Source organism: Schistocerca cancellata, chromosome 9, assembly GCF_023864275.1.
Source record: "Schistocerca cancellata isolate TAMUIC-IGC-003103 chromosome 9, iqSchCanc2.1, whole genome shotgun sequence".
Taxonomy (NCBI): domain Eukaryota; kingdom Metazoa; phylum Arthropoda; class Insecta; order Orthoptera; family Acrididae; genus Schistocerca; species Schistocerca cancellata.
In genome coordinates, this window is record NC_064634.1 from 370,068,530 (window position 1) to 370,095,327 (window position 26,798).

Below are 26,798 nucleotides of genomic sequence, written 5' to 3' on the forward strand. Positions count from 1 at the left end.
ACGACTCATGAGCGGATTTCTCCTTAGTCGTCTCTCTCGATAACACAGCGACTGAAAATTTCAGTATAATTCATATGCTTGCGCAGTACTCTTAGTGCTAAAATCGATTGATATTTAGATGATTCGGATATTCCTTCAACTCTTTTATGTGTATTACATCGAATATGTTGTAGTCACTGGAAATCAAAAATGGTTCAAATGGCTCTGAGCGCTATGGGACTTAAGATCTGTCATCAGTCCACTAGAACATAGAACTACTTAAACCTAACTAACCTAAGGACACCACACATCCATGCCCGAGGCAGGAAACGAACCTGCGACCGTAGCAGTCGGGCGGTTCCGGACCGAAGCGCCTAGAACCGCTCGGCCACCACGGCCGGCAAGACGACTGTGGCAAAGGTTCGATCGTTGCTTGACGTTTATGATGGGTGGTGAAAGATACAGTCGCAGTTGGATATCAGAACATACGATTATTTGAAGTAGAAAATTGGAAATTTGTGGTAAGTTCTATGGGACCAAACTGCTGAGACCATCGGTCCCTAAGCTTACAAACGACTTAATCTACCTTAAACTAACTACGCTACGGACAACACACACACCCATGCCCGAGGGAGGACTAAACGTCCGACAGGACGTATCCAGCATCGCGAACCTTGCAACCGGTACTTATTCTGACCAACACTAAACTGACACACAATATTTTTAGCGCAACGCAATGTGACTTTCAATAATTCCTACAAAAGAATAGCTCTGACTAACAATAACCTATACCTTTCATGAATCACTTACCTCACAAAAATCTTCGTTACTCAAACTACTGCAATACAGCGAGCGCCACTACTGCCAGCTAAAAAAAAGATTCAAACTACTGAAGGCACTAACTACTGATAGGCATAGTTAGCAAATGAAAGATTTTGATAGAGAACAAACAATGTATTTACCTTAATAGTGTTCAAAAGTCGTAATATATATAGCAGTTCATGACATCCAGTCTTACAAATGTACTGTTTCTGATGGACACACGCCCAGATCAACCGCTCTGAAAACTCCGCCATCTCTCTCCCCACATTCACCACTGCTGGCGGCTCACCTCCAACTGTGGAACGCTACGTGCTGTTAACAGCCAACAGCCCAACACTACAATAGCGAATTACAACAATGCCACCCAGCCACAGACTCCACACAGCACAGCCAGTGATTTTCATACAGAGCGCTACGTGGCGGTGGCGTTACCAATATATGAACCTAAACAGCCTACTTACAAAATAGTACTGCCGAATACTTGTATTTAAAATAAAATATGTTTGTAGAATGAAGAGTACATTTAAGTCTTGTTACTAGAATACGGATAATACTGAGAGCAAGAGCTGTCCCTCACTTTCTGCACTTAAATCGTTAACTTGTGTTGAATGGTTCAAAGGGCTCTGAGCACTATGGGACTTAACTTCTAAGGTCATCAGTCCCCTAGAACTTAGAACTACTTAAACCTAACTAACCTAACGACATGACACACATCCATGCCCGAGGCAGGATTCGAACCTGCTACCGTAGCGGTCACGCGGTTCCAGACTGTAGCGCCTACAACCACACGGCCACCCAAGCCAGCAACTTGTGTTGACAGATACGAACCAGTGACTGAAGAGTTAAATGTGAAATTGATGTAATGGTATTGGCGTGACAGTCACTTGGATGATTTGCCATGTGACGCCAATGAGTGGACTGGAACTTGTTGTTGAACAGTGAAATAACGAAATGTCACCATCATTGTTACATTAGTGATATAATTTTCATACTGTGTGAATTTTTCTGTAAAACGCAACTCGGTGCCTTTTCCAATTTATTAATGCACTACTGCCGTCAAAGCTTAACTATCTAATGCAATTGTCTCAACTATTTACTCAAACAGAAGTTACCTACTGTTTGGAATAGTTGACATCATAAAAAGTGTTGACGATGATTAAAATCGTATGCTCTCGCAGTATGTGACAGTAGGTCAAAGTTCATAGTGATTTAATGTCTATATAATTCTGTTGTTTCTTTAATTACCTCTCTAACATGAGGGCGTGGTGGAAAGTAATGCCTCTGAATTTTTCGAGTGAAAACCCTTAATGTTTTTTTTTTAATGAAACAAACATTATTAGCATTCTACATTTATATTCTTGATGTCTATATACACTATTTATTTCTCAGCAGAGTCACTCTGGTGACGGACACATTTCTCGATAAAGGAGTACTTTGTCGATACCGTCAGTGTAGAATGTTTGTCTTCGTTGACGGAAGCACAACCTCACCTCTGATTCGCAATCAAAGTTAACTTCCCGAAGGCGTTCCTTAAGTTTTGGAAACAGATGAAAATCGTCTGGTACCAAGTCAGGACTGTATGGAGGATGAATGATGACAGGGAACCAAAATCGCCGGATTGTTACAGATACCGCAGTGCTCCTGTGTGGTCTGGCGCTTTCATGTCGAAAAAGAGATTGTTCCATGTGTGGGAGAACCCTTCTCATTTGATACTCGATTATAACACACTGTTTGTCTCTACCTATGTAGTTACATTACACACCACAATGTTACATTCTAGAATTAATAGCCCTTTAGCGTCAGAGGGCTGCAAATATGTAGACGTGAAGAATAAAGATGTAAAATGCTCATAATATTTATTTTATTTAAAAAACTTTAAAGGTTTCACATAAAACTGCGGGGGCGTTACCTTTCAGCATGGCTTCAAAACAATAACGCTGTTGTCTTATTAAATTAAGCATTATGATCGTTATAAGGCAGAGGTGTAAATAATTTTGGATGTTTTAATTATGAATCAGAGATGGAGACTGGAGGAGGGATAGAGTTAAGATATTTACTGCCGTATGTGGAAATTTATAAAAAATGTGTGTGAATTCCTAAGGGGCCAAACTGCTAAGTTCAACCGGCCGTAGACTTACACACTACTTAAACCAACTTATACTAAGAACAACACACCCAGTCATGTCAGAGGGAGGACTCGAACCTCTAGCGGGAGGGTAGCGGGAGGGCCCGCGCAATCCGCCCAAGACCGCGCGGCCACTCCGCGTGAGCCGGCCGGAGTGGCCGAGCTACAGTCTGGAGCTGCGCGACCTCTACGGTCGCAGGTTCGAATCCTGCCTCGGGCATGGATGTGTGTGATGTCCTTAGGTTAGTTAGGTTTAAGTGTGTGTGTGTGTGTGTGTGTGTGTGTGTGCAATCAGAGGCAAGTATCATTGAACATAACGTCAATTTACAAAGATATCTTTCAACATCATGCCAATTCAAGTTAAGCTTACGTAACATGGCTTCATTTTTACCCAATTCAGGTGATTGACTACATTATTTTAATACAATGTGGACGACTTCCAGGCCGGCCGTGGTGGCCAAGTGGTTAAAGGCGCTACAGTCTGGAACCGCGCGGCCGCTACGGTCGCAGGTTCGAATACTGCCTCGGGCATGGATGTGTGTGATGTCCTTAGGTTAGTTAGGTTTAAGTAGTTCTAAGTTCTAGGGGACTGATGACCTTGGAAGTTAAGTCCCATAGTGCTCAGAGCCATTTGAACCATTTGAACGACATCCAGGAGTAGGAATGTGTATTTGGATATGTGCGTGTGTGAGTGTGTGTGTGTGTGTGTGTGTAAGCGTGTGTGTGTGTGTCTGTGCCTGAGCATAACGCTATTTTAGGTGAATCTCTTCCAACATAAGGCCAGTTCTTGTGAATCTTACGCATTTTTTTTCGGAACTAACTTATTTATGAGCTTTACACCAATTGAACATTGTTAAAGGAATGATGGAAATAAAAGAAAGGTTCAGAAGTGGAATTAAAATACAAGGTGAAAGGATATCAATGACACGATTCGCTGATGACATTGCTATCCTGAGTGAAGGTGAAGAAGAATTAAATAATCTGCTGAACGGAATGAACAGCCTAATGAGTACACAGTGTGGTTTGAGAGTAAATCGGAGAAAGACGAAGGTAATGAGAAGTAGTAGAAATGAGAACAGCGAGAAACTAACCATCAGGATTGATGGTCACGCAGTCTATGAAGTTAAGGAATTCTGCTACCTAGGCAGTAAAATAACCAATGACGGACAGAGCAAGGAGGACATCAAAAGCAGACTCGCTATGGCAAAAAAGGCATTTCTGGCCAAGAGAAGTCTACTAATATCAAATACCGGCCTTAATTTGAGGAAGAAATTTCTGAGGATGTACGTCTGGAGTACAGCATTGTATGGTAGCGAAACATGGACTGTGGGAAAACCGGAACAGAAGAGAATGGAAGCATTTGAGATGTGGCGGTATAGACGAATGTTGAAAATTAGGTGAACTGATAAGGTAAGGAATGAGGAGGTTCTACGCAGAATCGGAGAGGAAAGGAATATGTGGAAAACACTGATAAGGAGAAGGGACAGGATGATAGGACATCTGCTAAGACATGAGGGAATGACTTTCATGGTACCATAGGAAGCTGTAGAGGGCAAAAACTGTAGAGGAAGACAGAGATTGGAATACGTCAAGCAAATAATTGAGGACGTAGGTTGCAAGTGCTACTCTGAGATGAAGAGGTTAGCACAGGAAAGGAATTCGTGCCGGGCCGCATCAAACCAGTCAGTAGACTGATGACAAAAAAAAAAAAAAAAAAAAAAAAAAAAAACTGATTCAATACTCCGGTGAAGTTGACGGGACAGAGGGTGGGAGAAGGGAAATAGGGCAAGGGTCGGGTAGGGTAGAGGAGGGGTATGGCTTGTCACGTGATGAAGCTGAAATGATTAATAAGGGGGCGTATCTTACCGCCATCTTGGACTGCGAACTATTTGGTCATGCACGTAGGCAATCCGCAGTAGCTGTTCCATTTTGTCAGTGATACCACAAATATCAATACCGCATTTAAGTAAAAAGTGGATCAGGATAGAAATAGACACACTACTGATGTAAATACTGGCGATGAAAGCCTGATTCTAAGACCATATTCCTAATTGTTAAGAGGACATCTTCCTCGTGCCAAACTATGTTGGTTTCCCAGGCATATCTGATGATGGATTGAACTTTCCAAAATCGTTCGTGTCTGTTGTGTGGATAGCCATGATCAATGAACTGCAGCACTGGGAAGTTATAATGTTTCACAGTAATAAAATATGTTGACATATTTCACTTCATCTTTATAAGAAATCTTAATCCTATTCTTTACAAAGCCAGCAGTTGTTGACAATTCACCACGACTTTTGTTACTATTCTGTTGTCAACTACGCAAGTATCTCTGTCCTCTTTCTGACTACTCCTCCTTAATAAGACAAACTTCAACCTGACATCTTCTCCGTTTAAGTGCTGTAGTTGCCACACAATTTTCAAACTGGTAACATTGCATCCTTGCTTTACCAGTTGTGGAATGACAACGTTATTCGTCCACCTTTAGAATACTCCTTTGCGTGCTGGCCTTACCATGAATCCAAATGAGTTAACTCTGAAACTTTTTGCGAAGGAGATGATCATATTGAGAATATTTTTGGAAGAGTATGTGTCCTCTGTATACATTTTCCGAGGGGCAGTATGTCCATCTTGATAGCTGTATGGCATAATTCCTCCTCGATTAAATCTGAGATCTGAGGTTGAAACCAATATGTTTTGTCTTACGGTATATATGCACTGTGGTATGTCCAGCGACCTTCAGAACAAACGGTAAGATAGACCGTACGTCCTTCCAAAACTTACAATTCAGTGGATCGCATCAACGCTTATGTGGTGGGTAAATGTACTATCACTTGGGAAAATGACACCTAGGTGGCAGAGATCTGAACTCTTGGTGTGTTCCACAGATAACACGGACATTCAAATGAATGTCGAGCTATTAATAATAACGACATACAGCTGCTAATGTTAAATTTCGTAGTGCATGTCTTCACATCACGCAGAGAAAGACCCTTGTTCCAATATTTGTTTTTAATTAACTACCACTTTACCGCTTTACTAGCAGCAACGGTCTTTCTTTGATATTAAACGGAATGTGCCCTGCCACCGGAGAGTGCACGTCTAGGTTTCGTAGAGATAAGAAAGAAGAAATAAAGTCTCCACTGTGGTGGGAAAGGTCATTCAAACACTTTCCACACGTATACTAAACATAATTATCTGTCCTAAGATGAGAGAAAGCTACTCAAACACTACTTTCGTGGGAACCAGATCGTAAGAAAGATATGTTGTATTGGTCCTGGGTACTGTAGAACTTGACACTAATTTTTCTGGTTTCCTTACCTTGTGTCCTAGTAGTTATCCCCGCTGCTTCTAGATGTCAGGATGCTAGGTTCGATTGCAAGCCGGATCTGAGATTTTATTCTCTCAAGGCCGGGTGTTTTTATTGTCCTCGTGGTTCCGCCTCTCCTTCCTCACAACGACATGCAGGTCGCCGAAGTGGCGTAAAGTAGAAAGTCTGGCACCAGATGGTCGGGCAGCTGATGCGCTACTCCTGCACAACAGTACAACACAATCGTTTCCTTTTCTACTCATTGCTATTAACTGAAGTATAAATGTAGCACACTACCTGTCGAAACGGCGACCGGAACGGTCGCGGGGTAGTAGTGACGCAAACGCGGCGGGACCCACGGAGTAGCCCGCGAGCAACGACACAACGGGAGAGGACGGACATGACCAACGGAGGGCCTTACGACACAACAAGAACAGACAACAGAGTAACGAACCAAACAAGACAACTAAACTCTACCACAACAGTATATTAACATCGATAGTTGGTTACGGTTCGGGAATCTGGGCACACAGGCTCACGAGGGTGGTGCCCGCCATGACAGTGAGAAGGGTTCAAAGGAGCATGATTTTGAGATCGGTAGGTGCTTATAGAACAACACCAGGGGGAGCACTACTAGTCCTAATGGGGCTTTGCCCCCTGGACATTAAAATTAGGGAGCAAGCTGCATGGTTCTGGATCAAAAAGGAAAATATAACAAAAATAGAGGAGATCTTAGGTGTTAGGGCAAGGGACAAGGGAGAAATTCGGCAAAGAGGAGTACAATTATGGCAAGAACTTTGGGATACGGATGAAACAGGGAGGAGGACACATGACTTGATACCAAGTATTAGGGAACGGCTCAAAATGAAACACTTTGAACCTACCAGGGGGCTAATCCATTTTCTCACTGGACATGGACCCTACCCGGCATACCTATGCCGGTTTGGGAAAAGGGCCACACCTGCGTGTGAATGTGGTGAACCGGAGGGCACTCCCGATCATGTGATTTACGAGTGCCCCCTCTTCAATGATGTTGCCTCTACATTACGGGACCAACTACCTAATCATGACACCTATAACCTAATAAGACAGGAGGACACCTTCCATATTATAAATAAGCTTGCCAACGAGGTATCACAGAAGGTGTTAAGGGAATACATGAGGGAACAAGATTAAATAGCATCGATCATGACCATTGCTCCCTACTCCCATTCCGCCTGCGCGGGGATAGGCCGACTTTTAGTCTGGAATCCGCCACGCGCTGGATTAGGGGGGGTGGGGAATATGACAAAAACCCGAAATTGACAATACACTGAAGATGACGTAGATTTAGAATTAGTTAGTAGGAATTAGATTAGGAACTTAGATTTTAGAATCCTGCAGCGACTTACAACCTGGCCAGCCCAGTGTCAGGGGCACGCCCATCGGGATTAGCTCGATGGGCAAGGCAAATATAGTAGGTTTGTACATTGCTGACACACCTGTGACGCTGCAGGAAGTAGAATGTAGGTTAGTCAAAAACTTAGAGATTAGCATAAACTATATAACTGCCCATTTAAATCAAAATTAACCTAGCTGTAGCTCACAACTAAATATAAAATAGAATTAGCTGCAATTGTAACTAACAGTAGCAAATAAGACCCACTAATCAAGTAAGGAGGTGGGTTGTATGTATAATTATTATTTGATGGTTAATAAAGAAATTTAAAAAAAAAAAAAAAAAAAAAAAAAAACAAGACAACTACATCCACTGGAATAGAAACACGAAAGTCAATACGCTGTCTGAGGCGATATGTCCTGAGATGCACGCGAGGCTAGACTGGCAGGCTGAGCAACAGGCAGACGCTTAAGTGCTCGATCGGGGGCGCCGCTATTGGCCGCTGGAACCACGTGTTCCGCTGTGGCGCCCTCACACTAAAAGTGGGTCAGGAGGCGCGCGCACCACCACAGCTTACGGCGCGATGGTGCAGAGACCTCTAGGGGTCTTCGACGTCCATGGCGTCTGGCGCGGATTGAAATTCCGCAATGCGCGGTACCAGACTACCGGATCAGATTATGAAAGAATAGAACGGAAGATAGATTTCGTGGCAGATTAAAAAAGTGCTCCTGACTGGGTCGAACTCGGAACTTTTCCTTCCGAAGAGGACGTTATCACCCTCTATAACTCTCAAGACTCACGCATACAGCTCCGTATCTGCTTGAATGGAAGCGACAGCGCAGTCTTCCATGTCTGCACTCCATTCTGCGAGGACGTTTCATAACAATGACCACACCACCGTAGCATGACAGATTCGTTGTTAATCCAGTGGAGGTGCTTGCCATCCAAAGAAAACACTCTGGAGCTCTGTGCCATGGACTTGGTGGCAGTAGCTGAGGTCCAAAGCCATTCCTTCTAATGTGAGGGATTAGAGTCGTGTACTTTGATAAGTACCTAACATAATGAATGTCGTTCATGCTACTGACATGGATTCTGTAAGCCGCAATACGGTGGTCGTTTATGTGGTTACATTTCCTGTTGCCCACCAAATTGTTCATAAGTCCACGGCAAATTTATGCTTTTAACGAGGCAAGTCAATTCACCATGGCTAGAAAATTTTGTCACCGTATTTCTCTAGAACGCTGCAGGAATACGCCCATTACTTCTAATAAGAAGGCTATTTTCACAAAGCTACTGCTTAATTCCCTTAGAAACAAACGTGAGAGAGGGAAATCAGTTTCATATATCTTCTTCCAGCTGCAGATATGAAGTACGGTGCAGTTTATTTAATGGTTTACGGAGTCGTGTCAATTGTTTTATAGGACATAAGGTCGCTCTTAAAGGAACGGTAAGAAATAACGTTTATGAAATACTTCTAAGCCACTGCATTAATTCAAAGGCTCAAGCCTTCTTTACATTCTCCGCTGTGGTAACGGAGGGTTTCCCTCAAAATGAATTGTATATAATTCCATGGACTATTGTTCTGCATTTCGATTGCTATCAGAACATTGAATTTTTTGTTTACTTACTTCCTCGCTGGTCATACCGGACTCCAGAGTCCATTACCGCAGCAACGTATTTTCGCCATCTGTCCCTGTCTTGGGCTATTTCCTTCCATTCACCTTCAATACCTAGGCTCCTCAAATCAGCCTTCACATTTCCCTCCCATCTACGCCTCGGTCTCCCCACAGGACGTTTTCCCTCCAAGTGCCCTACCAGCACTCTGCGCGCTGCCCTGCCCTCATCCATTCGAGCTACGTGACCCGCCCAACGCAACCTACGTGATTTAATAATACTGATTATGTCAGGGCTTGAATAGAGTTCGTGAACCTCTTCGTTATGCAGTTTTCGCCACTCTCCGGTAATGTCATCCCTTTTTGCTTCGGAAATTTTCCTCAAAATTTTGTTTTCAAATACTCGAAACGGCTTTACATTCTGCACAGTGAGAGATCAAGTCTCACACCCATAGAGCATAACTGGTAGAATAATAGTTTTGTATATTCTAATCTTGAAATCCTAGACAATATCCGTCATGAAAGTGACCTATTCAGTGAGAAGTAGCACGCATTTCACGCCCGTAATCTCTTCTTCAGTTCAGATTCAATCTCATTTCTCGAAGTGATGTCCACGCCTAGATACTTAAATGTGTTCACTTTTTCAAACTGCATGTCTCCAACTCTTAACATTTCCTGATCTATTGCTGTTGTCAGTCTAGTAGTAACCAGGTATTTAATTTTGTCTTCACTTATCCTTAGACCTACACCTTCACTAACCTTGATTAACGCATTCACATTTTCTGTTACAGATTCTTTCCTATCGCCAATGACGTTTAGATCATCTGCATACCCTAATATCTTAATATTTCTATTTAACTCCACACCCTCTGAATTATCTGCTGCCATTCGTACAATATATTCTAGCGGAGACAGGGCATCTCCCTGTTTAAGTCCGTTCTTTATTACAAATTCTTCTGACTCCAGTTTCCACACGTGTACTCTACCTTTTGTGTTTTTCAAACTCGCTTCTATAAGTTTAACATACTTCTTTGGTAATCCAAGTTCCAAAAGAATTCTGTACAATTTTGATTCCAATACTGAATCACATGCTTTTGAATTTTGTATTACAAAACGGAAACTCCAAGCAACGACTCGTGTTTCCATTATTTTGTCGAACAGCTGTAATCATGAAGGAATAATGACGATCACATCGTCCTGCAGTTTCTATACTTCTCAGAGGAGGTTTTAGGAACCTGCAAACAGTATTTGTGATATAACTCTTCAGGCTTTCCCGGCGAGATCTTAACATGTGGAATAATCGGGTCTACTGCCGGATGTTTGTGGCGCTCTGGCACAATATTTCGGCCACGTAACTCGTTGCCTTCTTCAGGGCGCTGGGCATAAATACTGGACAAGATCCTCAAATACGGCAGTCTCAGGTAGCACCTGAAGAAGGCAACGAGTTACGTGGCCGAAATATTGTGCCAGAGCGACACAAACATCCGGCAGTAGACCCGATTATTCCACATGTCAGTATTTGTGATAACACCTTACACGGAGTATGTGGGAGGTCCTACGTGAGATGCCTGACCTGTGCTGTCCTCAGGTCTTCAGCAAGGCCCGCGAGGCGTGCCCGGACTACCTGCGCAAGGTGGTGGCCTGGCGGGCGACTGCACTCAGCCGGGACTGGGGATCAGCCCGGCTGACGCCGCCGAGCTCACCAGCAGGGTGTCCGTCGTGTTCCACGTGGCCGCCACGGTGCGCTTCGACGCAGACCTCCGGACTGCCACTGTCACCAACGTTGGCTGCACCTGCGAGGTCGTTGCACTCGCCAAGCGTATGCCCAACCTCAAGGTGAATGGTGGTTGACATTATTTATATTCACAGTCTAGTAGATCTAGCGTATCAGTCTTCATTATCGGGTACAGTTCATTCAAACGCCAACTAAAAAAAGAAAAAAAAAACATGCATGTTGGAGAACCTATTACGGGGTAATCGATTGGCGAACGTTTTATTGGAAGGAAGGAGAAATGAAGACTGGTTTAACGTACCGTCAACATCGAGGTCATTAGAGACGAAGCACAGGCTCAGATGGGGAAGAGAATCGGTCGTACGCTTTCAAAAGGAACAATCCCAGCATCTGCCAAGAGCGATTTAAGGAAATCATGCAAAATTTAAATCTCGATGGCTGGAGGCGGATGTAAACCGTAGTCCTCGCGAATGCGAATCCAGTGTGCTAAGCACTGCGCCACGTCGCTTTCAGAATTTCAAATTATTACATACAAACAAATTTGCCTGTTTGATGCACACTGCTCATTATTCCACTGAGGCCAGACGTACACAGCATTAAAGAATTTCATGGATGGATTAGGAAAGAGCAGTCGACTTATGTATGTTGCCTAACAAAACCTGAAGCACACAGAAGGGGGTAGGAGAGTAAAAGAAACTTCACGGATCGAGAGGATATATGTAACTGTTTCAGTGATTATAATATTGGAATCAAACAGACAAATAACTTGGTAGAACGAGCTACCTTTCAGTATAACGCTGCACCACCTCTGGTCTGGAGACAGGCAATGATTCGGTAGAGAAGAGCATCATAAAGCCGTCGTGTCCTCACCAGAGGCAAACTAGCCCACACGTGTTGTTACTCGCCCTTTATATCCTGCATGTTACGCCTGCGAGACAGTTACTGCCCGAGGTGGTCCCATACATGTTATATCGGCAACAGATATGAGAATCTTGATGGCCACGAAATACAGACATTTCCTACAGGCGTGTGCCATGTGTCGTGTACAAAAATGACACCAAGATACAGTCGCGTGAGCGCTAACACAAGAGCCTGCAGGATAACCGTGACATTACATTGTGACGTCTTAATTCCCTGAGTCATGATCAGTCGCGACCTGAATTGATAACCGATGGCTCTCCACGCCATAACGTGATGTGTGTCACCACTGTGGCCGTCCAAAACATTGAACGAATGGGACGTACCGTTGTGAAATCAGAATTCCCTCAGTCACTACCAGCAGTGATCACAACTAACACCCGATGGCTTCCCACTGCATGAGGCCACAAGTAACACCGCTTTCACCAAAACGTTGGAAGAATGCGACATGTGACAAAGCCACCGCCATATTCACGGACGATAGTCGTCCCGTGTACTGCAGAACCGTCATTCATCGCCGAACACAATACGACGCTATTCATCGTCAGTCCGTGATTCCAGGTCACGGAAATACTCTAGCCGCAGCCGTTTGTTTTGAGGTGTTAACGGCGTCCTACAAAAGGGGTGGTAATTCCTTAAACAGGTTGCCGCTAATCTACGACCAGCGCTGTGAGATAACGCAGACCGTTGCAGGGACTCCATTAGACATTTTCGGATGGCTGGCGCATGTGGTAAGGGTTAACGGTGTGCCTGGTGCACAACACAGTATTCCTCTCTTGTGGTCACCAGACGTAATCTACTGCAGACTTGACGACGAGATTGCCTTCCCTGTAGTTCCCCTGCAGTCCAACATTGGGACTCTATCACACCTAAATTTCACAAAATTATCGATATTGCTGAATTCGACCACCTGGTCAAATGTAGGCTCACACTGAAATGATTCAACGTCTGACACCGTTCGTACACCTTATATACTCTACCAGGATGGTAACAATGCTGCACACAAACAACACTAATCAATTCTTGGAGCCATTCTATCTCCCACACAGAGTCGCAACTCTAATCATATGCATACCCGCCGATGGTGTGTATGTGTACGAACTTATATTGACATCCGACAATGAGTTTTGGCATATTAGGCACTGAAAATTCATTGTATTTTTTGTACGGTGCATCAAACAGATTGAAAACAGCATCAAAATAGTGTGTCGTCCGATACGCCCGCTAAACCCGCTGGGCAGAACAGGTAATAGGATTGTGGAAAGGGCCAAATAGGTTGAGGTCAGTTTCACCTTCTAATTGTAATTTATTGTAATTTAATAACTTTTACAACGAAAGCGGCACATAGCCGCACCTTTACCGAATGCAACTCTTTCACGGCTGAAGGCCTCCAAACAAGAAATCTTAACAAAAAAACTGTACAAATGGCTCTGAGCACTATGGGACTTAACATCTGAGGTCATCAGTCCCCTAGAACTTAGAACCACCTAAACCTAACTAACCTAAGGACATCACACACATCCATGCCCTCGGCAGGATTCGAACCTTCGACCGTTCCGGACTGAAGCGCCTAGAACCGCTTGGCCACCGCAGCCGGCAAATCTTAATAAATCAACAAGATAAGAATCCAATTAACACAGCAATAAAACAATTTAAAGAACATCACAGCAAGTACATAGAAGAAACATTTGCTAGGTGCAATATAAATGGCTGAAGGCCACAGTTAAATTTCAGAATTTTAGAATATATCGCGATAGACTTTTAAAACGCAGAAGGCCAGAATGTTTAAAACAAGATATCTTAAAAATCAACAAGATAAAAATGCAATTAAAGACGCAAAGCATATCACGGCTAAGTGGAAAGCCTGAAGGCTAAGCAGGTGCAATACCAATGACTGAAGGCCACAGTTAAGTTTCAAAATTTTAAAATATATTACCATAGTCTTTTAAAGGCAGAAGCCCGCAGTGTTTGAGCTTGAAAGATAATTTTAAAAATAAGGTTCCAAGACTGAAAGCCCACAATTAATTTTGCAAGATTTTTAAATTTTAAGTAGCTCAAAACAGATAATTCACACCAGTGGGAAAGACAATAAAGACAACGGAACTCAGACGCCTCCAGGAAGGTCGGTCTGCCCTCGTTAACTTAGGCGAGACAGGTGGTGAGCCCAACTACACTTGATCCGTCGGAACCCAACCAGGGGACAGCCACGGACCGACCGACACAACGACTTGCTTCCCATCAATCAGTACGTGGGAACTCAAACAGAATAGGTTACAAACATGATAATCATCAATGGAGAACGTATTACCTGTCAAAATTACACACCATGCTGGACAGCGACAACAGGTGAGGAAAGGACGTTGCCTGAAATTACGTTAGTGGCCAGGGCAAGTAACCGGAACCCTAACGGCCACTAGTCAGAAAATTCCGCCGGTGCACTTGAATTTGAAACACGGTAATATAGTTAACTTCACCCAAAAGAACACTGTCTGAACTTACGTCAGTGCCCAGTGCAGGAAACCTGAACGCTAACGGCCACAAGGAAGAACATTCCTCTGGTGCACCAAAATAGTTAATTTCAGTAGTAGAAACACTCGGTGTTGCTCACAGGAAATCCTCCCCAACAGTAAACAACCGAAACGAACCACCACAACATGAATGGACGTGGCTTTGGTAGCTGAAACCACTACTGAACTTTGACGTGCTGGGTCTGTGAACGACGAAGCTCATAGCGAATGGACAGCTCCACAAACGCTCCGGACTGCGCAGGGACTGTCAGGACCCAGCCGACTGCACCGCGCGGAAATAACTTTCCTCGTCCGCAACAACCGACCGAATTCCTGCAGAATAGCGACATCATTTAAAATCGTAGTCAGTGGAAACAACGGCAACTACACATACAACCTGCAAACACTTGCACGAGGACCTGAACGATACCCAACAGTAACTAAGCACACACGAAGGAAATCGGGGGTCGATGCACACACACAGCCGACTCATGAACAATCGGCGAGCCAAAACGCGTCGTCCTGTAGGACGACCGACCGACGATCCACCAAGACCGTGGCCCGGCTCAAGTGATGCGTGGTGGCATTGGTGGGGTGAGCCATGTCGACACAGACCTCACTGCTCCAACCCGACTGCACTAGTGACGCATTGCAACTCCCGACTGGCAGGTCCGGACTGCGCTCCAGACGCGTTCCAACTGATTGGCAGCCCGAACTCGCGACCCGAACTCATTCGCTTACGACAGACAACGACCGGGAAGCAATAGCAGTCGAGCAAAGATACTGCGAGAGGGGATATATCGATACGCGCTGCAAGCGCAGGTCACGGACAGGCAAGGCAGAACCTCAGTGACAGTAGTAATTTAACTTAACGCAGTGAGGTGGAAGTACGTTAAAAACATGGTGTAAAATACATGATGACGGGAACACGAACCATGCGTGGCTCATCATCATTGAAGCAAATTCTTCTTCAGATCATAACTTGTAGGAGGACGACATACGGTCTAGGCAAAACGAAATTGATTGAAAAGTTGTTAACAAAATGTTACGTAATTGTGTTATTATCGTAGTGAAATTTTTGAGCTTAGTTGCTGTACTTGCAGAAAATTGTAGTGAATTAAGGATGGGTCCGCCTTTTAGCAAGTACGCAAATACACAATTGTTATTTTACTTTAATACCCAGCCATGATTCACCACAGTTGCGCTATCATCAGTTGGCTTTTGGTTTTATTTCTTTGAAATACATACCAACAGATTACATTTAGGTTAGGAAATGTGTTACATCGGATGTTGTTGTTATTTGAAATTGTATATGTTATTTACTGAATGCACTCGTGGTCTAGGGGTTGCATCTTTGATTAGTAATTAGAACGTCCTCAGTCCTGGGTTCGAAACCCCTCACCGCTTCAAATTTGATTAATAATCAGCATTGACGGCCGAAGAGTTACTACACAGAAATCACACTCATTCGGCCAAAGGCCTTGTCAAAGAGGGCGGAGGAGCGGACCGCGATTCAAGGTACTCTCTTGTCCTTGGGGTAGGAACTACCCCTAAAGGTAGAAGAATCAACAGAGATCAACTTCATGAGGATGCAGAAGGCAGTGGAAACATTGCATTAAAGACACATAACATGTATCCACAGGACATGTGGCCTGTAAATGTAAAAGTATCATGATGATCTCCACACTGTCAAAACATTCCGGTGTAGTCCTCCATTCAGATATTCGGGATTACAAAGGGGGAAGTGACCATAAGAAAACGACTGAATAACCAACGAAGGGATAACGATCTACGAGTCGGGGCGTGGAATGTCAGAACCTTGAACGTGGTAGGAGAGCTAGAAAATCTAAAAATAGAAATGCAAAGGCTCAATCTAGATATAGTGGGGGTCAGTAAAGTAAAACGGAAACACGGCAAGGATTTCTGCTCCGACGAGTATGGGCAATATCAACAGCAGCATGGAATCTTATAACGGGATTAGGATTCGTTATGAATGCAAAGGCAGGGCAGAGAATGTGTTGCAGTGCACAGTTCAATTATAGGATTGTTCTTATCAGAATCAACAGCAAACCAATACCGACAACAATCGTTCAGGTATACATGCCGACGTTTCAGGCTGAAGATGAAGAGACATAGATAGAGATGAAGATCTAATAGCCATGGGAGACTGGAATGCAGTTGTAGGGGAAGGAGTAGAAGAAAAGGTTACAGGAGAATACGGGCTTGGGACAAGAAATGAGAGAGGGAAAGAGTAATTGTGGTGTCACCGCCAGACACCACACTTGCTAGGTGGTAGCCTTTAAATCGGCCGCGGTCCGTTAGTATACGACGGACCCGCGTGTCGCCACTGTCAGTGATGGCAGACCGAGCGCCGCCTCACGGCAGGTCTAGTGAGACGTACTAGCACTGGCCCCAGTTGTACAGCCGACGTTGCTAGCCATGGTTCACAGAGAATTACGCTCTTATTTGCCGAGACGATAGTTAGCATAGCCTTCAGCTACAGTTGCTACGACCTAGCAAGGCGCCGTATTCAATTGCTATAATACTTCTGTATCGTCAAGAGCAATGTTCTACAAATGTGCATTAAAGTTAAGTATTCCAGAAGCTACGTACTTTTCTTTATAGCATTCATTACGTATCCTGTTTCAGACCTCACGCCAGCCTGCGTGAGCTTATAGCGTGCATTTCGGCCTCCTCTAAAAACAGTGTTGGCAATTCTGCCGACACTTCAGTAATTGAGTACTATAATAAATTTTAGCGAATACTCTGTTAAAGAATCACAAGAGGAGGCGGTGTACTTGGAAAAGACAGGGTCATACGGGAAGATTTCAGTTAGATTACATCACGGTCAGACGGAGACTCCCAAATCAGATACTAGATTGTAAGGCGTACCCAGGAGCTGATATAGATTCAAATGGCAATGTAGTAATGATGAAGACTAGGCTGAAGTTCGAGAGCAGGAAGAATCGATATGCAAAGATGTGGAATACGGAAGTGTTAATAAATGTAGAGACACAAGTTCTCTAATGCTATAGATACAGGAATGAGAAATAGTTCAGAAGGCGGTTAACTGAAGTGGAATGGACATCTCTAAAAAGGGCAATCACAGACGTTGGAGCGAAAAACATAGGTACAGAGAAGAGAACTGCGAAGAAACCATGGATAACAGAAGATATTCTTCAGTTGACCGATGAAGGAACAAAGTACAAAAATGTTCAGTAAAATTTAGCAATACAGAAATTCATGTCGCTGAAGAATGAAATAAATAGGGAGCGCAGGAGAACTAAGACGAAATGGCTGAATGAAAAATGTGAAGAAATGGGAAAAGGAATTACTGTCGGAATTGACTCAGGGTATAGGAAAGTCAAAACAACCATAACTGACGTTAAAAGCAAGGGTGATAAAATTATGAGTGCAATTTGAATTCCACTGTTAAATGCAGAGGAGAGAGTGAATAGATGGAAAGAGTACATTGAAGGCCTCTATGAGGGGAAGATTTGTCTGAGGTGATAGAAGAAGAAACAGGAGCCGATTTACGTAGAAGAGATAGTGGATCCAGTATTAGAATCAGAATTTAGGAGAGCTTTGAAAGACTTAAGGCCAAATAAGGCAGAAGGGATACATAACATTCCATTAGAATTTCTAATATCATTGGGGGAAGTGGCAACAAAACGACTGTTCACGTTGGTGTGTAGAATGTATGAGTCTGGTGACATACAATCTGACTTTCGGACAAATCTAATCCACACAATTCCGAAGACTGCAAGAGCTGATAAGTGCGAGCACAATCAGCTTCAGCTCATACATCCAAGTTGCTGACAAGAATAATATACAGAAGAATGGAAGAGATGTGCTAGGTGACGATCAGTTTGGCTTTAGAAAAGGTCAATGCAATTTGACGTTGCGGTTGATAATGGAAGCAAGACTAAAGAAAAATCAAGACACGTTGATAAGATTTTTCCGTTTGGAAAAATCGTTTAACAATGTAAAATGGTGCAAGATGTTCTAAATTCTGGGGAAAATGGGGGCAGGGTATAGGGGGAGACGGGTAATATACAATATGTGAAAGAGGATAGAGGAAATAATAAATGTGGACAACCAATAACAAAGTGATCGGATTAAAAGGGGTGTGAGACAGGGATGTAGTCTTTCCCCCTACTGTTCAATCTGTACATCGAAGAAGCAATGATGGAAGTAAAAGATAGGTTCAGGAGTGGAATTAAAATACAAGATGAAAGGATACCAATGATACGATTCCCTGATAACATTGCTGTCCTGAGTGAAAGTGAAGAAGAATTACATGATATGCTGAATGGAATGAACAGTCTATTGAGTACAGAATATGGATTGAGAGTAAATCGGAGGAAGACGAAAATAATGAGGATGGCAGATACGAGAACAGTGAGAAACTAAACATCAGGTTTGATGGTTACGAAGAAGATGAAGTTAGGGAATTCTGGTCCTAGGCAGCAAAATAACCAAGGACGGAGCAAGGAGGACATCAAAAGCAGAGTAGCACTGGCAAAAAGGACATTCCTGACCAAGAGAAGTCTACTAGTATCAAATATAGGCCTCAATCTGAGGAAGATATTTCTGAGAATATTCGTCTGGACTATTGCATTGTACGGTAGTGAAACATGGACTGTGGGAAAATCGGAACGAAAGATAAGCGTTTAGTAAATGAAAGAATATCGCGCCTCAGAATTGTAACGGCTTTCGTGGCCACTTCTTGATAAACTGCCTTTTTGCTCTCGGGTTCTTCGGCCAACGTTTGTTTGATGATTTTCTGTCGTATCGTCAGCAAAGCTTCGCCCTCCATTGCTGATGGTGGACTAGAGTCGCGCTCGCGGCTGCAGATTATACACTGAAGCGCCAAAGAAACTGCAAGCGTATTCAAATACAGAGATCTGTAAACCGCAGAATACGGCACTGTGGTGGACAACGCATATATAAGACAAGTGTCTGGCGCAGCTGTTACACTGAAGAGCCAAATAAACTGGTACACCTGCCTAAATCGCGTAGTGCCCCCCCCCCCCTTCTATCACGTAGAAGTGCGCAACACTACGTAGGATGGACTCGAATAATGTCTGAAGTGTTGCTGGAGGGACTTGACACCATAAATCCTGCAGGGCTGTCTATAAATCCGTAAGAGAACGAGGGACTGGAGATCTCTTCTGAACAGAAAGTTGCAAGACATCCCACATATGTTCAATAACGTTTATGTCTGGGGAGTTTGGTGGCCAGCGGGAGTGTTTAAACTCAGAAGAGTGGTCTTGGAGCCACTCTGTGCCAGTTCTGGATTTGTAGGGTGTCACATTGTCTTGCTGGAATTGCCCAATGCACAATGAATGGATTCAGGTGATCAGACAGGATGCTTATGTACATGTCACGTGTCAGAGTCGTATTTAGACGTATCAGGGGTCCCATATGAACCCAGCTGCACACGCCCCACACCATTACAGAGCCTCCACCATCTTGAATAGTCCCTGCTGACATGCAGGGTCCATGGCTTCACCAGGTTGTCTACATACCCGTACACGTCCATCCGGAAGATACAATTTGAAACGAGACTCGTCCGATCAGGCAACATATTTCAAGTAATCAACAGTCCCACGTCGCTGTTGGTGGGCCCAAACGAGCCGTAAAGCTTTGTGCCGTGCACTCATGAAGGGTAGACGAGTGAGCCTTCGGTTCCGAAAGCCCATATCGATTATGTTTCATTGCATGTTCGCACGCTGACCCAGCACTGAAATCTGCAGCAATTTGCGGAAGGGTTGTACTTCTTTCACCTTGAACCATTCTCTTCAGTCGTCGTTGTTCCCGTCTTGTAAGATCTTTTTCCGTCCGCAGCGATGTCGGAGATTTGATGATGTACCGGGTGTCTGATATTCAAGATTTACTCTTGATACTGTTGTACTGTAAAATCCCCACTTCGGACATGCCGTGTCCCATCGCTCGTGCGCCGACTGTAACACCATGTTCAAACTCACTTATATCTTGATAACCTGCCATTGTATCAGGAGTAACCGATCTAAAAAGTCATCCATACACTTTTTGTCTTATGTAGGTGTTGATACCGCGTGCTTGGGGGGTTCCTATACGATATTAGGTAGGTGTACCAGTTTCTTTGGGTCTTCAGTGTATGTAGCTGGTGCGACAACGTCCAAGGGCTTTTTTCGTTGTCATTTCTGGTGTGGTTCGCCGCTTGTTACTCCCAACGGTGGTTCGCTGCAGCACGGGAATTCAGGACCATTCACCTTGAGGCCTTCTTATTTCTTGTTGAAGTTTTTGTGTTTCTATAGCTTCTCTGAACAAGCGGATGTGATAGCTTTTTTATGCAGCAAGAACTTCCGTTTCGATGAATTTTACTACGTGGTAGGTCTCACTCATCGCGTGCTTTGCCTAGTGAAATAGCTCGTGGAATGGTAGCTTCTGCTAACAGCTGGAAGGCGTCGCAGTCCTCTTAGTTCAGTGGTGGGCAACATTTTGAATCACAGGCACTGGACCTAGCACCTCATAAACCTAAAGGTGTGGTACCTCGTACATCGACGATATGTATTGGAATGACTGTACGGTCATGAAAGACCAGGATCACAGAATATAAGAGGCACTGCAGGTAGGGATGGGTGGAGAAATCGGCCATGGCTGAGCACGCGTTGTGTGAGACCGACCACATGGTAAAGTTCGCCGACACCGAAGCTCTTGCTGCAGAAAAGATCTATCACACCCACTTCTTCAGAGACGGTATAGAAATACACATTCATGAAGGTAGCTTCAACAAGAAAGCAGAAAGCCCCAGTGTGAACGGATGTTAGGTTCCCATGCTGCAGCGAACGACCGTTTCAGGTAGCAGTAGGCGAACAGCACCAGAAATGACCACGGAAAAACCCCAGACGTTGGCGCGCCAGGTACATATAATCTGCGACCGCGAGATCAACTCCGTCCACCACCAGCAATGGTGGGTAAAGCTTTGACAGTGTTAGCCATTCGTGCAGGTGAAACGTAAAAGTCGGCAGCTCGTGGTCGTGCGGTAGCGTTCTCGCTTCCCACGCCCGGGTTCCCAGGTTCGATTCCCGGCGGGGTCAGGGATTTTCTCTGCCTCGTGATGACTGGGTGTTGTGTGATGTCCTTAGGTTAGTTAGGTTTAATTAGTTGTGAGTTCTATGGGACTGATGACCATAGATGTTAAGTCCCATAGTGCTCAGAGCCATTTGAACCATTTTTGAAACGTAAAAAAATCATCAAACAATCGTCGGCCGAAGAACGCGAGTCAGGCAGAAGCCAACAGACAGTTTGTGAATATCGAGGCTGACCAACTGTCTCAGTGGAATATATGTTAAGGTCATTTTGTCTGAAGATTTAGTTTAAACTACTCCAGTTCCATCATCAAAGAAATAAAAACCAAAGAAAGCAAAGAATACAGGACAATTTTAATTTCGTGTGCTTCATAACAAAAGTCGTATGTAGCCTCTTACATGAAAGGTTACAAAGAAACTTGAGGTAAAGATGAGGGTGGGTCTGTTTCGATTCACGTAATGGAAACGGAGAAGCTATTGGATGGTAGAGAATGAACTGACCAAGAATGAGTATGGTCAACAGTAATATGTACACATGTTATGTTGACTGGAAAAAGACGTTTGTCCGATGAAATGCATAGTCTCCCAACAAGTCATTGACGACTTCGCTGTCCCAGCCGCTGAATGCTCTAAAAAGTAAGGAATAAATACACTCCTGGAAATTGAAATAAGAACACCGTGAATTGATTGTCCCAGGAAGGGGAAACTTTATTGACACATTCGTGGGGTCAGATACATCACATGATCACACTGACAGAACCACAGGCACATAGACACAGGCAACAGAGCATGCACAATGTCGGCACTAGTACAGTGTATATTCACCTTTCGCAGCAATGCAGGCTGCTATTCTCCCATGGAGACGATCGTAGAGATGCTGGATGTAGTCCTGTGGAACGGCTTGCCATGCCATTTCCACCTGGCGCCTCAGTTGGACCAGCGTTCGTGCTGGACGTGCAGACCGCGTGAGACGACGCTTCATCCAGTCCCAAACATGCTCAATGGGGGACAGATCCGGAGATCTTGCTGGCCAGGGTAGTTGACTTACACCTTCTAGAACACGTTGGGTGGCACGGGATACATGCGGACGTGCATTTTCCTGTTGGAACAGCAAGTTCCCTTTCCGGTCTAGGAATGGTAGAACGATGGGTTCGATGACGGTTTGGATGTACCGTGCACTATTCAGTGTCCCCTCGACGATCACCAGTGGTGTACGGCCGGTGTAGGAGATCGCTCCCCACACCATGATGCCGGGTGTTGGCCCTGTGTGCCTCGGTCGTATGCAGTCCTGATTGTGGCGCTCACCTGCACGGCGCCAAACACGCATACGACCATCATTGGCACCAAGGCAGAAGCGACTCTCATCGCTGTAGACGACACGTCTCCATTCGTCCCTCCATTCACGCCTGTCGCGACACCACTGGAGGCGGGCTGCACGATGTTGGGGCGTGAGCGGAAGACGGCCTAACGGTGTGCGGGACCGTAGCCCAGCTTCATGGAGACGGTTGCGAATGGTCCTCGCCGATACCCCAGGAGCAACAGTGTCCCTAAATTGCTGGGAAGTGGCGGTGCGGTCCCCTACGGCACTGCGTAGGATCCTACGGTCTTGGCGTGCATCCGTGCGTCGCTGCGGTCCGGTCCCAGGTCGACGGGCACGTGCACCTTCCGCCGACCACTGGCGACAACATCGATGTACTGTGGAGACCTCACGCCCCACGTGTTGAGCAATTCGGCGGTACGTCCACCCGGCCTCCCGCATGCCCACTATACGCCCTCGCTCAAAGTCCGTCAACTGCACATACGGTTCACGTCCACGCTGTCGCGGCATGCTACCAGTGTTAAAGACTGCGATGGAGCTCCGTATGCCACGGCAAACTGGCTGACACTGACGGCGGCGGTGCACAAATGCTTCGCAGCTAGCGCTATTCGACGGCCAACACCGCGGTTCCTGGTGTGTCCGCTGTGCCGTGCGTGTGATCATTGCTTGTACAGCCCTCTCGCAGTGTCCGGAGCAAGTATGGTGGGTCTGACACACCGGTGTCAATGTGTTCTTTTTTCCATTTCCAGGAGTGTACATATGCTTGTCAAAAGTCAAAGAAAGTAAAGCATTGTTTAAATGATAACAATAGTCTATGTTACATATAAAAGTTTCACCTTATTTAAAGTCAGTGAAAAATACGAACGTGGGCAGATATTTACAGAATAACTCAACTTCTCAGCGCAGAAGACGAAAGACACGATAGAAGTGAGCTAGCGCTCTCAGAACGAATGGATAGTTTCGATTTGAAATACAGATCGCTGTTATCTTTCATAGGATATCTGCGTTTTGCAATATCAGAGAGGTGCACATACGCTCTAAAGCTAAGCTCTACCCATAATACGAATAACGAAAAGATGTGTATTTTCTATAGAAACATATTACGGAGAAGTAGCCTGCTGTCGATACAGTCTCTGAGGACAGGATGATGGTAAAGGAACAGTGGTAGCTTAAGACTGGCGACAGGCATTAGCTGAGACGAGTATCTGAAGAGGTGTTAGACGAGTGTGTTATTTCCCATCACTACTTTTCAGTGTTTGTATGGAGAAATTAACGTACAAGGCATTGCAAGAAACAAGAGCGATATCATCAACTGGAGAAAGGCTGAAAGTATTTTATGGAGAGGATCAAGCAGGGATGGTAGAATCAATCGATGTACTACAAATTGTAAAAAAAAATGGTTCAAATAGCTCTGAGCACTATGGGACTCAGCTGCTGTGGTCATAAGTCCCCAAGAACTTAGAACTACTTAAACCTAACTAACCTAAGGACAGCACACAACACCCAGCCATCACGAGGCAGAGAAAATCCCTGACCCCGCCGGGAATCGAACCCCGGAACCCGGGCGTGGGAAGCGAGAACGCTACCGCACGACCACGAGATGCGGGCTACAAATTGTAAAACAGGGTCGTTACATTGGGGAGTGAATATACTGGTCTCACAGATGAGAATCACCACACGTCGAGATTTGATGAAATTATCATTCGAAGGAAAGTCTTTCGGAAAAGTAAAATTATTTTTTTAGATGGAAAGTTTCGTTTTTAGCTGAGTAGAGAAGATGAGAATTATAAATGTACCCAGAGAATTGGAAAATGTGGAAGGTTCGCTGATAGATAAAACCATTCCGAAAGAACCAAAATGGAAATCCGTTAAGTTTTCGGATTGCAGTTTTACATGGTAGCGAAAAATGAAAAGTCAAAGACATAGATAAATAACAGTTTTGAAATGTGGATGTGGAGATTAATACCTACAGTGAAACGGACAGTCGGAATATAGAACGAGGAAGTATTTCTAAGAACAGAAGAATTTAAGGTTGATATTGGATGGGATAGTTATCGTAAAGAAATTAATTTCAAGGAAGACTCACTGAAGGAATGATTCCAATGAAGGGACGGAGCAGAGGAACAAGATTTGGTATTTTAGATGAAATTAATAATGGGCGAAGTTAGCAGGATACTAAGAAAGAGGCACAGTACAGGCGAATAGAGACAGTGTCCTGTAGCAAGGCAAGAGCACCAAACAAAGAGAATCATAGGCACAGCGTAGATGCAGGTTCCTACAGAAAGAGATGAGGGATATTCTAAGGAATTTAGACTACTGTTTCAAAAAATGCGATGAAGCTCTAAAATAACTATTTTGGAATTACAAAGAATGTATACTTTGACTTCAATTCGAAATACGAGAATCCCTTACATTTAAAATGGGAAAACGTTCTTATTTAAAATATGTAGTGTAAAAAAATCTTGTTTTCGATTAAAACATTAAAAACTGATTGAAAAATACATTATTCTATCATTAAATCTTTATGTGGTGTTCAACCTAGCCGGCCGGAGTGGCCGAGCGGTTATAGGCGCTACAGTCTGGAACCGCGTGACCGTTACGGTCGCAGGTTCGAATCCTGCCTTGGGCATGGATGTGTGTGATGTCCTTAGGTTAATTAGGTTTAAGTAGTTCTAAGTTCTAGGGGACTGATGACCTCAGAAGTTAAGTCCCATAGTGCTCAGAGCCATTTGAACCATTTTGTTCAACCTATCATCTCCAGAAATATGGGTTTGATGACACGATATCGATGCAGAATATCAAAACGTTATTGAAATATCATGGTGGCACACAGCCGCACCACTAAACTTTTTACTACACAACCTGTTTCAGTCACTGACGGACCGATTCCTCGAGTGTGATATAAAGAAAAACCAAAATAAGGCACAGTGAGCCATTGCGGAATTCCAGGGCTGTGTTTGCAACAGGCCACTGGGGAGGGAGGGTACTGTGGTACACCGTCCTCATTGTCCTCGACGAACTATAAGGAGTCAACCGAACCCTGGAGAGTGAATCTCAGCAGTTGAAAATGATACATTGTCATTATGTTGGCAGTGTTATGTGATTTTGTCGCTAGAAGTGGAGCCTGCACCTGTTTCTATTTATATCTGACATGCAATGACATTTGATTTGAACTGTCTGATCACTATAGCTCGTTAGAGTGCTGTAAATTTTGGGCAACTAAGGAGCACCAAAAGACGCATATTTTGGTGATAGTTCTAGATGAGCCCGTGTAAAATTGAAACTGAATTTCGAGTACATTAAGCTCAACATTCACTAATACTGTTTTATCACATTGATAAAAAATACGGTAAACATTATTTTAAAAATTACCCACCATATTTCCAGTGTCACCGGTGGAAGTAAAGTGCTTGGTGGTGCGACGTTGCTTTTGTAAACAAACGTCTGCCTAATGACTCTTCCCCGACAGAATAAGCAATTTATCAGTTTGTAAAAACAGGACAGTCTGTCATTACTATGGAGGACTGACTACAAAAATATACTTTAGAGATCTGACGTCCAATGGATTTTTATTTGCCCCCTTTATGTGTGACGGAACTATTCCAACATTTTTTGTTCATTTTACCATTCCGTTTACCATTGTTATTTAAGGATGCATATGGACCAGTATGAGAGTCCACCTTAAAACCTTTCTTCCTCTGTGTTCGAGAGCTTGCTGTGTTTGGTTATTTCTATTTAAAGTCTTGAGTTACTCATAAACACTCTTCAGACGTGGGATTATTCAAGTTAATAAGACCATTACGTAGTCCTGCGTCTGAAACATGAACGATAAGTTGGTCTCTGACCACTGTATCAGCTTAAGAAATGTTAAAGTCCTGATTTTCACATTTGAATGTACAATCCCGCATAAGACTTTGCAAAACTGTAACGAATTCCGTCAGTGACTGTACAGATAACATGTCCTACAAAATTTATGGAATGATATCGGCCTGAGAATATTGCTCTCAAAATATTCAGTTA

General features: G+C 44.1%; 1 protein-coding gene across 1 annotated transcript in view; it reads left to right on the plus strand.

Moving 5' to 3' along the window:
• Nucleotides 1–26,798, plus strand: part of LOC126101423 (fatty acyl-CoA reductase wat-like) — a 193,944-nt gene that overhangs the window by 55,259 nt on the left and 111,887 nt on the right. The window contains exon 3 of the mRNA XM_049912084.1: nt 10,816–11,063. Coding sequence (XP_049768041.1) covers nt 10,816–11,063 — 248 coding nt within the window. The remainder of the gene's footprint in view (nt 1–10,815; nt 11,064–26,798) is intronic.